The sequence below is a fragment of the Nematolebias whitei genome, chromosome 10 (genome assembly GCF_014905685.2).
Source record: "Nematolebias whitei isolate Nwh7 chromosome 10, NemWhi1, whole genome shotgun sequence".
Lineage (NCBI taxonomy): Eukaryota > Metazoa > Chordata > Actinopteri > Cyprinodontiformes > Rivulidae > Nematolebias > Nematolebias whitei.
The window spans coordinates 36,563,476-36,576,422 of NC_056507.1; the positions used below are offsets into that span (position 1 = coordinate 36,563,476).

At 39.9% G+C, this 12,947-nt stretch overlaps 1 protein-coding gene across 1 annotated transcript in view; it reads right to left on the bottom strand.

Annotated features, from left to right (window-relative positions):
• nell2a (neural EGFL like 2a) overlaps positions 1-12,947 on the bottom strand; it is a gene marked incomplete at its 5' end in the record, with an annotated part of 291,752 nt that overhangs the window by 19,909 nt on the left and 258,896 nt on the right. The window contains 2 exon segments of the mRNA XM_037683642.1: positions 5,042-5,235; positions 7,544-7,684. Coding sequence (XP_037539570.1) covers positions 5,042-5,235; positions 7,544-7,684 — 335 coding nt within the window.

The following is a 12,947-nucleotide window of genomic DNA, read 5'->3' on the forward strand; positions in this document are numbered from 1 at the left end:
CTCTCTCTCTCTCTCTCTCTCTCTCTCTCTCTCTCTCTCTCTCTCTCTCTCTCTCTCCATACACACACACACAAACATATATATATATATACATATACACATATATGTCCTCAGGTTAGAGCTTTTAGAGTTTAGAGTTTTATGATTTAAGTCAGCTGTGATGGACTTGCGACCCGTCCAGGGTGTACCCCGCCCCTCGCACAGTGATTGCTGGACATGGGCGACCCCCGTGACCCAAAATGGAATAAGCGGGTAAAGATAATGGATGGATGGACTATCAGAGAGAGACGAATAAGTATCAAGGATGAAATAATAGTGTTTCAATAAACAAAGAGCAGAGAGTTCCCCTCTGATGCCACTTCCTGTTTTACTTTAACCATGCCATATTCAAAAGAAAATATGCCAGTTATGTGTCAAAATGGGTAAAATTATGAGTATGTCAGGTTTATTAAATATTAAGATGTTTTCTTCTACTTTTTTGGATTATTAGGATATGCATGTCATGCCGTCATCACTACAAAAAATCTTATTTATGTAAGAAAATAAAGATAACCTGGCCATTTACAAAGTTTTGTTGGAAAAAAGTCTATTTTGGAAATGTTCTATCCAGTAAACAGTATAGGCTACAAGACGACCATTTCAACCAGTTTAATAGATTAACAGCTTAACAATTTGTCTTTTTGAATAAACAAATCATCATTTTTATTTCAGTGCAAATGAATACCATTACAGAAATAAATTTTCTCTGACTCAGAAGAGAGGCTGATTAAGTGGTGAGCCCTCCACAGATGCAGCAAGTTTTGGTGGGACCTTTCTGTCAGCGGCGGTGGAGATACTGACCTCACTGTTGGTCATCACATCCAGCTACCTCCCACGCTACATGACTCAGTGAGGCTGGGGGTGTTCTGTCTCTGGCACCAGACTCCTGTCTCAGCTTCAGTCTATGATAATAATCACTATTATCATGTTATTGGGCCTAACACATGTCAGCAACAGGTGTATGCTTTGAAAATGTTATTAATATATATTTAAAAACCTGCTAAGGTGACACCATGAAACTTCCTATTTTCTCATTTTCTGTTAGTTATTGATCTCACGGGGGATATAGTGTGTCATTGTAGGAAACCCAGCCTGTTCACAGCAGCAGCTTACAGCGAAGTCCCAGGAGAACTTTCTGTGTCCCAAATCCTGACTATAAAGTGGCTCTGGAGACAATGGCGCTAGAGTCACAGAACAAAATTATTATCATTATGAAACTCATTTGCAACATATTAGGAAGAATAAATTACTGACTTGGTGACATGAATTGTTTGGTAAATATAAACTGGTTAAAACATGCTTAGAGTACAGAAAACGGTACAATTTGACCTGTAAAAGTTGTAAATGTCTTGTTTTCACTGTAAACTGGAAGTTTTGTTGCTTAATGGGCTATAAGGAAGGGAAGTCTCTTTATACATGTGGGCGGCCGTGGTGCAGTGGTAGTGGCAGCCGACCTCTGATCGGAAGGTTGGAGGTTCGAATCCCGACTTCCCACACCATGTGCCGTTGTGTCCCTGGGCAAGACACTTAACCCCGAGTTGCTCCCGGTGGGACTGGATGGCGCCTTGCATGGCAGCCTACCGCCACCGGTGTATGAATGTGCGTGTGAATGGGTGGATGGCTGGTACTGTAAAGCGCCTTGGGGCCCCTCATAGGGGGCTGGAAGGCGCTATAGAAGTAAGCTCCATTTACCATTTACCATTTACATCTTTCGAATCAAGAATTCTTATGGATTTGGTTAGCTGGTCCCTCAACGCAATCTATACATTTTTTTCCACCAGACGACGGGGGTGCTGGAGAGCCCTCATGCCCTGAACAGACCCACGCAGATGGGTATGCCATTGATTCCTGGAATGAGTGGAAGAAGGTGTGCCTATCTGTTCTGTCCGTGAAGGATGTAGAAGATGTGTACATTATTTGATTTATGATGACAGGGTTTCTGTTTTTTGGAACCGGTGGATAAATTGGATATTGACAAATTAGGAAAACGTCAGCAGCAGTTTCGGCCATGGTAAAGCTGCTAGCCTTATGTGAAGGACTAATCCGTGCTTTGAGCGCTCAGACTCATGCTTACCGAGCTCAACCGCAAGCTGGATGTGATTTCTGAGAATCGTAGGCCACTTGTGGCTCCTGGACCTCACCTGCATGAAGGATTCCATCTTGGAGAATGCTAAATCGAACATGGAGCGGGTGGAATGTCCACAAATCTGGCTGTTTGGATTCACCATTGAGTGTACCAGCAGAACTGAAGGCAGACAGAAGACAGAGTCTGACGGCCCAAACAAATGTTGTTTATCTGAATTTGGCCTCCCCGCTTGGCCTTGGACAGACCAACTGATCTCAAATTAATCCTGGAGGATACATAAACTAGAAGCTTCTGCCTGACACCCCCCTCCCCTCCCGAGGACATCTGTGGTCTTATCAGAACCATGATGCTGATAGACACTGTACCATAAATGGACTGTACTTATATAGCGCCTTTCTATCTTATTTCAAGATACTCAAAGCGCTTTATCCTACAATCTGTGCCTCATTTACCCATTCATACAGCACTCTACTAGATCTCTACAAAGCTAATTGAACAAATCATTCTAAAGAGACTAATCAGAGCTTTATCACATTCATACACCGATGGGACACACATCAGAGACTATGAGGGGTTCAGTGTCTTGCCCAGGGACACTTCAACATGTGACTGCTGGTGGATTCGAACCCCCAACTCTCGCATTGGAGGACGACTGCTCTAACCACTCAGCCACAGCCGCCCATCTTATCAGAACTTTGGAACTTTCTGGAGTGTTTATGGACAGCTCACTGGCTTTGCATAAATGTATTATGATGCCATTGTATGTTGCAGCTTTATGTTGCCAAGTCTATTTTTTGCATCTTTTACACTGTTTCCCGGCTAGGACACGATGTGAGACATGATTTTTATTGGCTTCATCCTCATGTTCTTTTTTCTCATCTGCCTGTATGTTGTATGTAACAGGTCTTCCTTGCACATGAGTCTTCGAGGCTCAATGGGAACTAACCTGTATAAATAAAGGTCTAGTAACAATAAAAATGTTTGAGATTGTCATCATTGTATGTTCCCATACAATGGCAAAATTAGTTCTCTGCATTTAACCCATCATACCATCACATCATCAACCCATCACAGACTTTCTAATGTTAAACATAATCATCATAAATGATCAAACTAGTCCATTTGCTTACATGATTGTGGTGTTTCGTAGACAATGACTTTAATTAAAGCAATTTGTTGGAGACTTCAGTAATGAGACAGTGATTTGTAACAACTTGATGCTGGCAACTAACAGAATCCAGAATGTCTGTGGGATGATCCACACATTTTGATTTTCATGCTTCTCCCTCCTCGAATATATCAAGTTACTGGTGCTTTTTCTTAAGATTTTTTTTCAGTTTGTGTAAGGATGACTGTTCTCCAGTCAGTGGTTACAATTGTTCAAATGGATTCTGACATCACACAAGCCTAAATAATAAACAATAGAATCAACTTAGGTTTCAACTTTCAAACTGCACTTGAATCATTACAAACTAGTTCTACTTTTAAGTTCTCTTGTTGAAATTTGTTATAATTTATGCCATCCATCCTATCTTCAATTTTAACTTGTTGTTCAGTCTCGGCTGATGGAGTCAAATCATGATGCTAATGCCACCGTGCTTCATTGTGAGGATGTTCTTCTAAAAATAAATTGTCGTTGTCCTAAACAGCCAAAAAGTTCAGGTTGTTATTTGATCACACCAGCTAGTTTTCCTAATGTCTGGTGTGGTCCACCTGCTCTCAGCAGGTCTGTTGTTGCACTGTGTTCTTTACATTTTCTAATAATACATTTATTGATGTTTCATAAGATGTTGATTTGAATTCCAGGGTGTTCGGTAACAGAATAAAAATAAAATAGGGGGGTTGGAAGTTGCTGGGTAATGTGCAACCTGCTGAGGAGATTAAACGAGGGCTGATATTTTCATTGTTGTGAATAATTATTGTTATTTGTCCTTCTGATCATATAAAGTAATGAAATTCCCATGATCAAGTTTTAAACAGCAACCTAAGAGAAACACTTAGCTTTTACTGTCACATTAAGGTATTTTTATCATCATATCTCTGGCCATCTGGATGAAACTTATTTTTGCTTCTAACTAATTTAGTCCCCACCAACCCTGAGAAAAATACTGCTTTTTTCAGCAACTAAATGCCCCAACAAATACCAGAGGGAATGGAAAAGTTAGCTGTTAATTTTGTGGGTTTGTTACTGCAAACATTTCACCCACTGGTGATATAAATTATTTATCTGTGCAGCGTTGTGAGCACACAGTTCCACTGTCTTTTCAATTATTTACTATGACTAAGTGCAAACTACAGTCAACTTTTCTGCTTTGTAAAGAGGCAGTGGATTAAGTATAATTTGCAACAAAAAATAATTTTTTTCATCGCTTTTCAAGGTCAAACATGAGCAGGTTTCATCAAAGGTATGAAATATTGGTGAGAAAGCTTTGCTGTCTAAGGAACGTAATGATATTAGCCTGGAGGTGCCACGATCTTGGTACTTTACCAGTTATTACTCATCTCATCTGATTAAAGGCAAAGTAAAGTGTTCATTAGTTTTCTCAATATGTTTTAAAATGTCAGACACTTGCTGTGGAGGAGTGGTGTGGCTCTACATCATAAGAAGGCAACTTCTGCTGCTGATTGGCCCTGTGGGGGACATCAGTCAAACAAAAGCAGCAGGTTTACACTTGTTTTATTGTTTTATGTTCAGGAACTTGGAAAATAAAGAGAAAATAAACAAAGCTGAAAAAATATTTAATTAAGATCAGCTGGATGCACAACCGGGACAAATGAGAGAAAGAATGTTTTAAAATGTTGCCATGAACACGTCTCCTTGTTTTCCATTCATATTCATCATCCCACCTGTTTCAACTCATTCAACTCCCTGAGTGATCCTCAGCTCTCTGCTCTTCATCTTGCTCCGTTTCTTACCTGGCAGGAACACACCGAGCACTTATCGCTGTCCAGCACCCAGATCTGCCCGCTGTGCTTGACCTTGTTGTCATGGATACAGTCTCCGGTGCAGTTATGCCCATGGGGGCACCGGCAGTCGTAGCCTCCCTCCAGGTTGAAGCACACTGTGTCGTTGGCACAGGTGTTCCTCCCTGTCTTGCATTCATTAATATCTGCAGGGAGCACAAGAAAAATGACGTTGGACATATGCTCAGCGCAGGTGATGCTGTCTCTATGCACAAGCTGTGAAAAATGTCCATTAGAAAAGACATTAATGCTGCTTTGCTGCAGAATGCAATGCAACAAAAACCCTGAAGCAACACACACACACACACGTTTTTAAATGTTGAGGGATACAGACTGCGTGCAACAGTATTGTAACCCAGAAACCCACTTTTGGCCCAATTCAAATTTTCCGAGGTGCAGACGGGTTATTATTTTGTTGTTTGTTTGAGAGTGCCTTTAATGTGCTTGTTTCCCTTTCGTCTCCTTCAGCTCAAGCTGACAACTCAGACGGGGTCAAACAGCGCAGCAGTGGCAGCACTATTGTTACAGGCTTTGCCTCCATGTTAGTGTTGATTGAGGGTCTCTGTTCTGACAGCGCCAACACGTCTTCCGACACGCTGAATTAGAGACAATGTTCCAAAAAATGAACAGGCTGCTGGAAAAGCAAAGCAACATTTTGGAAAAAGAAAGAACAGAATAGAAATTAAGCAATGCACAGTGACATACCTCTCAAATTAAATCCTGTATTAAAATAAACTGATAGCAGCGGACTATATATTGGATTTAACAACGTTCTTCTGTTTTACATAAATAATTAGAATCTTGACACTGTTTTGAAATGGAGACGTAAAAATACTCTTTACATTAATTAAGTTTAAAGAGAAACTTTGTAAACCAAAGACCAACATGTTCTTTTTTTCCTATGTTCACACAGTTTACGTCTAAATTAAAGTAAAAACTCAGATCTTTTGAAGATAAGTTATGTAGTAACAATCTTACCTGTTGTAGATGGTTCTTCAAATTGGAAAAAAAAAAGATTTCTAAAAGACAATTGAACATCTAGTCTGAATGAGTCCAAAATCAAAGTGGATTGTTGTTGTCTCAGAACAACAACCTTATACAGTGTAGTGGTTCATGGAAACACTATTTTATTAACTTTAATATTGGGGCCAGTTTTGCATTATGTTGTCATCCTTGTAAAAACCTTTGTGCCCGAAGATAAACCGGGTCACTGCAGCCTCTGTTGCTCCTACTTAACAAATTACTAACAAACAAATAATTTCACATGCATGATAATGTGTAATGTAGAACTGACTGATAAAATAGTGCTCAGATGAAATGTGTTAAATGTCTTTGGACTGGAGTTGTTGTAAGATGGTGACAATCCACTTCAGGTTTGGCCTCCCACAGATTAGCAGTTAGCTCGTCAGTCTCGTCAAAATTAAACCATTTTTCCACTCTGTTCACATAGCTATCTACAAAAAGTAAGATACAAAATGATTGTAACCTTTCCATGGAACCGCTCTTCAGCATTTTGAAGTGACGCTACAATCAGTAAAGTTGAACATGAGAGATACAGTAGTCCCTCATTTATTGCAGGAGGATCCGTACCCTGAAGACCCGCAATAAGTGAAAAACTGTGAAGTAGGAATAGTCGTACAAGTAGTAAGTAGTAGTTTATTTTAGTATTTTTATATACCTGTAAATGTTAAGGCATTTTAAACACTTCCCACACTCTTGCAATATTCTAAACAATGTTTCTAAACTCCAAACGCTCTAAAAGAGCACAGAACGTCATGATTTCAGCTCCAGCCACCTGCAAGTGCTCTTGGCCACGCCCCCTTCTCGCTCTGCACTGAGAACAGCTGATCAGCTGCAGCAGGAAGTTTATCCTGCAGTATGGATTGCACAAATGTGCAGCAGGTGCTAAATAATTTAAAAATGGTAAATGGACTGTACTTATATAGCGCCTTTCTATCTTATTTCAAGACACTCAAAGCTCTTTACACTACACTCTGTGCCTCATTTACCCATTCATACAGCACTCTACTAGATCTCTACAAAGCTAATTGAACGAATCATTCTAAAGAGACTAATCAGTGCTTTAGATCACATTCATACACTGATGGGACACACATCAGAGGCAATGAGGGGTTCAGTGTCTTGCCCAGGGACACTTCGACATGTGACTGCTGGTGGACTCGAACCCCCAACTCTCGCATTGGAGGACGACTGCTCTAACCACTCAGCCACAGCCGTCCCAAAATAAACAATTAATTTAAAATAAAAATCCCATGACTATCGTGTGGCTCATCCATCAATCAGCCAGATGTGTGTCATGTCTAATCTTATTTTGAAAAATCGCGATAGAGCGAGTCCGTGAGAAACGAACCGCAAAGTAGCGAGGGACTACTGTACTGGGATTACCATCAAAGTTGTGTTTTTATGTCAACAAAGTGAAGATGGTTAACTCACCCACACATGATTCCCCATTGGCCGAAAACAGGCCGTTGTCATGGTAACCGTCACGACACTCGCAGTGGTACCAGCCGGGCAGGTTGACACAAGTGGATTTACCATCACACTCGACAAAGCCGTCAGCACACTCATCGATGTCTGAAGAAGAAGAGCGACACTCAGATATCTATACAAGATGCACATCGGCTTTTAAAATATGCTTTTTACAGTGGCTGAGACACTGAGCTCCGTTGTTGCCTCACGGGCATTTTAACGTTGACTGATTCATAATTAAAACCCAACATGTGTAGTCTTTGAGAGACCAAAGGCTTCACTGATCAAACAGCCAGAGAATGACATCTGTACCAATAAAAGATAGCAGGGAATAAATAAATGTAATCTAAGAAGCTTGTTCCTACAAGGGAGAGCTCGCAGTTTGAAACGCGGTGCCACAAAGCTCTTCCACATGTACAGACATGCAGGTAAACAAATTGTTTCCAAGGTGAGTGCACTGTTTTGCGATTCGCTTTGCTCGGACGAGACTTGCTGCGACGCTGTGAGAAGACACTCAGCAAATGGCTCTGGGTGGGTGTCAATAAATGGAGCTGATGTTTATTTTCACCGAGCACCACTTAGAAAAAGACTGGCCCCTGCCTCCTCTTACAGCTCTCGTCTTTAATGCAAGACTGAGATTAAGTGCTCTGACTCTCTCCTCCCTGTATTTGTCTCCCTGTCATTCTCCGTTTGACTCTTTATTCTTTTTCTTTGTTTTGCTTCTTTTCTTCCCTACTCTTTCATTCTGGCTTTCATTACAGCGGGCCGCCCAGCAGACATCAACCAAGAAAAATCCAATTCACTCGTTAACAATGAGCATAATGCACACAGAGAGACAGATTGGTCTGATATTCCAGCTAACATTTAATTAAACCAAGGCCCCACACCCACATGAAAGAGGAAATAAAGCCCATTATTATGCAGCAGGGCTAAATATGTTTAGGTTTGGACATTCACTGTGATTAAATGCATCTGCACAGCCACTGATGGCTTTCTTTATGATTAAGCATGATGCATGATGCTCCGCTCTCATTATGAAAATGGCTGTGTGTGGTGTATGACCTTCTTCACATCTGTATGGCATCAGTATCCCCCACCGAGCGACAGGCAGACAGGCTCATGTGTCCCCCCCACCACCACCACCCAGGCTGTAATAGGATTAAGATCTATTGGCTAATGAGCCCTGAGCCTTTAAATAGAATTTCTGCAGCAGATTAACCGTTGATCAAATGTCCCACAGATTAGGGTTTTATCTTTCGGGAAAAAAGGGACTCACATTTGTCTGAATTTGCCAGTAATTTGCTGAAAAAAGTAAAAGGCTGAGCACTCTCTGAAGGAATATGCCACCCGCCACCTATTATGCCAGTTTTAAATGGAAGTCATTTCGTAATGAAAAGGGGTGGAGTTATATCCATTTAGGTTAAACTTTAAAAATATTACGTGCAATCTCATAACGTGAGATCTTGCGAGATGTGATAGAGCTCAGAGTATGTGGTAGGGATGACTCTCAGCAACTACTGCAGCAGAAATTATAGCTCAATATTTGTAAATATGAAAAGCATTATAACACTTTTTGTGTTTGCTCATTTAGATTAGTTGTGATCTGTGGTGGCCAGTTTGCATTAGGACAACTCTAAAAGTTCATCACTTGTAGATTTAGATCTAGTGGTTACTTTTTTGGGAGATTCATAAACATCTGTCCCGTTGATAATTCAGTATTTTGTTCACAGACAGACATGGATGACACCAACAAGTAATGGTAAAATTCTTAACTAATAGTCTGTAAGTGCTCAGAATATTTAATAGGCATCTATTTCAGCTACTACAACCCCAAGTTATTGCCTAAAATCTGTAAAATGAATAGAGATGTGGCAGCCATCTTGAACCAGTGTGGCTCCAAAAGTTAATCAGTTGCAGATTTAAAATTTACTTTCAGTTTCATTAGAATCTGCCCATTAGTTCCAGAGATATTTTGCTAACAGACATACAAAATTGACCCTGATCATACAAAGTTGACCCCAAGAGTTTATAACAAAGTAAAAATTTAAATACAACTATTTTTGTGTGCCATAGTGAACTGGGTTGACTCCAAATGTTGATCTATTGTAGAGAGACAATGATGGATCACATTTAGGCAGTTTCATTTAGCTCTTTCTATGGTCCATGAGATATTTTGTTAACAGTTCAGCTGCACAGACACAAGCAAAAACATAATTGCTCTTTCACCTATGATGGCGTATGATAAAACCCCACACATCTTTTGCCCCCATATTGGACAGGTTCAGGGAGCTTCCATTGGTGGCTCAATGTTACAACTCTAATCAGTAATTTGTTGAAAGCAGCGCAGCTTGTTTTCTTCAATTAGGGTCAACTTAAAGACAGACGGTTGGAAATCACAAATCTGCATCAACTAATAAAAATAGCTAATCTTTGAAAATTATTCTAAATTCTCCACACTCCTGAAAAGAGATCTGCAAAGCTCATATTTGCCTGTTTGTTTCAGCATGATAGTGAGCTTCCGGAGTGAGTCTAGGATCTGACCTTTAGGGGTGCTTAGCCCCGAGTGATGACAATGGCTCCCCATGGTGTAGTTTTGAGAAGTGCAGAAGCTTACAGCATCTAGTATTCCCACGTGGTCTCCCATCCATGTATTAGGCCTGACCCTGCTTAGCTTCCAAGAGCAGGCGTGTTCAGAGTGGCATGGCCATGAACGAGGCACTCAGTCACAAATAGGACTTTAAAAGGCATGGAGGCTGCAGAAAGAAAAGCTTTGCAGAGAGTGATGAAGACTGCGCAGAAGTCTGTTGGAGTCAGCCTCCCCACCATCACAGACATCTACACCTCCAGATGCAGGAAGAGGGTCACCTGCATCATGAAGGACCTCACTCACCCAGCACACACACTTTTTATTTTACTTGTGCAAAAAAAAAAAAAAAAATCATAGGGATTACTGGCCCTTTTAAGAGTGTCATCATTTATTCCATATTCGTTTAAAATTTATTAAACATTTTGTTGAATCTAAACTTTGAGAACCGAGCTTCCTTACACAATCCTAATGATAGTTTCTTACATTTTCAGGGGTGCTGAGTTAAAATGTAGAGGTGCTTGAAGCACCCGCAAAAAGAGGCTAAAATCACCACTGGTGAGGTTTTAAAAAAGGAGAAAATGCATGAATTGGATTGCCAGTACATGTGTGGGGAAAAAAAGACTAAAACATTACTGTGACATTGTTCAAATCAGCCTACACATGATGTCCGTATGAAACAGCTCCAAGTACAGCCGAGCAGTCGGGCACTATTTATATCACACAGTGATGAAGTAAATCTAAAATTATTCTAATGGGTTATTTTCAGACAGTTTCATTTGGGTATTAAACGTCTGTAACAACAGAATTTTGTCGTTTTCCCTTTTATCCCAAGCAAACTTGTCAGATGCGATTATGACGCAAAGCTTTTCGACCTGCTGTCAAATTAACTTTTTACGGTGCTGCAACCTTTTAAGGTTTTGTTGAAACTTGACTCGCACTTCTGCAGATTGACAGTCTGATGCCCAGCTGAAGTGCAACATGCCCGCTACAACATCCCCCTCTCTTTTATCATCTTTCCTAAATGAGAAAGGAAGATCACCGTAATTAAATCATCAACACTGACAGTCAGACAAGTGCGCTGCTGAGAGAACCTGTCCCCGCTGAATCACCTGTTAAATAATTCTTCAGCCTTACTGAGATAAAAAAGAACTAAAACAAACGTCTGTTTTTGTTTCCTGGAGAGGTCAGAGCTATAGCAGTTACCCTTGTGATGGAAAGACAGAAAATGACCCAAAAAAAAAAAAAAAAACTGTGTAGAGAGATGAGAATGAGGGTGACATGGAATTAAAGCTTAAAAGAATTACAGACGTAGCATTCCTTGAAGGAACACACATTGCCCACCCACTTTCATGTCAGTTTTAAGTTAAGATGGCCACCACATCCATCCTTCACAGCCACATTGCACGAGATGTGTTAATGATATAATCACATGGATTTTACCTGAATGTTTGTAATCTTCAATAAGTTATAGCCATTTTGTGTTAGAAAAAGTAGGTTACTGTATTTTTCAGATTATTAGGCGCATTAAGTGAAACAAATTCATTTTGACAGATTTTTAAAACCGTTTCGAGGTCAGTAAGCACAACCAGAATTAATACATAAGGCTCACTGTTGATTTTTGAGAAAATGAAACGATTATAAGTGCACATTATAGTCCCAAAATACAGTAGCTGTGGCAGCCACATGTATTTGCACTGACATCAAATGTCAATCAGTTGTAGATCTACATCACACGATCTCTTTCTGAAAGTGTCATTAAAATCTGTTCAATGTTTTATAAATTGATTTTGCTAACAGAGAGACAGCGTTAACTTTAATGGTTAATGGCAAAGTTTTAAGCAATAGTCTTGTACAATGAATAACTCCAAGAGTATGTATTTAGGATAAATCTCAGCTACTACCATGAGAATTTTTAAGTCAAATTTCTTAAAAATTGACTTAGTTGTAGTCATTTTTATTTTCACTAATGTTAGACAACTGTGGGGGCCATTGTAAATTGGGATGACTCCAAAATTAAATCAGTTGTAGACTTGATCAAATGATTACAGTATGAGTTTTATTCAAACTGGTCCAATGGGTCATGAGATGTTTTGCTAAAAGACAAACAGGGTTGCCATTCATACTTAAAACAAGAGTTATAGGCAAACATCTTGCATAGTGTGTTGCAGAGGACTATGTGATGGGGTTGACTTTGTGGGACATACGATTGTTTTCCTAAAGGTTCAGTTAAATCCATCCATTTGTTCATGATCCATTTAGCTAACAAACAGACAAAGTTGACTCCAACACTTAATGACAATTTTTTTTTTATAAACCTCACTTTTCTTATAAACACACTCAGTCATCGCCTAAAGAGCCTGTGACATGCATTTTATACAAATACAAATATTAGAAGAAAACATCTTCATCTTTAAGAAATTTGGCATTATACACATCATTTTAAGATACAAATATAATAAAAACCCATTTTGTCCCATAACAGGCTTCTGTTTTTCATGGCCAAAGTGCAACTGGATTAAAAAGGAAACAGTTCAGCTTTGCCTTCAGCTGCTTGACCGGCATGTTGAGCCGTCGGCTCTGCCAGGAGCTCAAATATACAAGAAGTGCCCAAAAGCAGTGCCATCTGATGATGGCTGACCTTCTGACCTGACTCTTCTTCGTCTCTCTCTACTAGTGACTCAAAAGAATTTAAATTTCATGTCACTGGAACTTTAAAGTATGTGTTAAGGATGGCTCCAAGCTACTGTAATGTTTACTGTATAAGACGCAGTATTTTTTGTT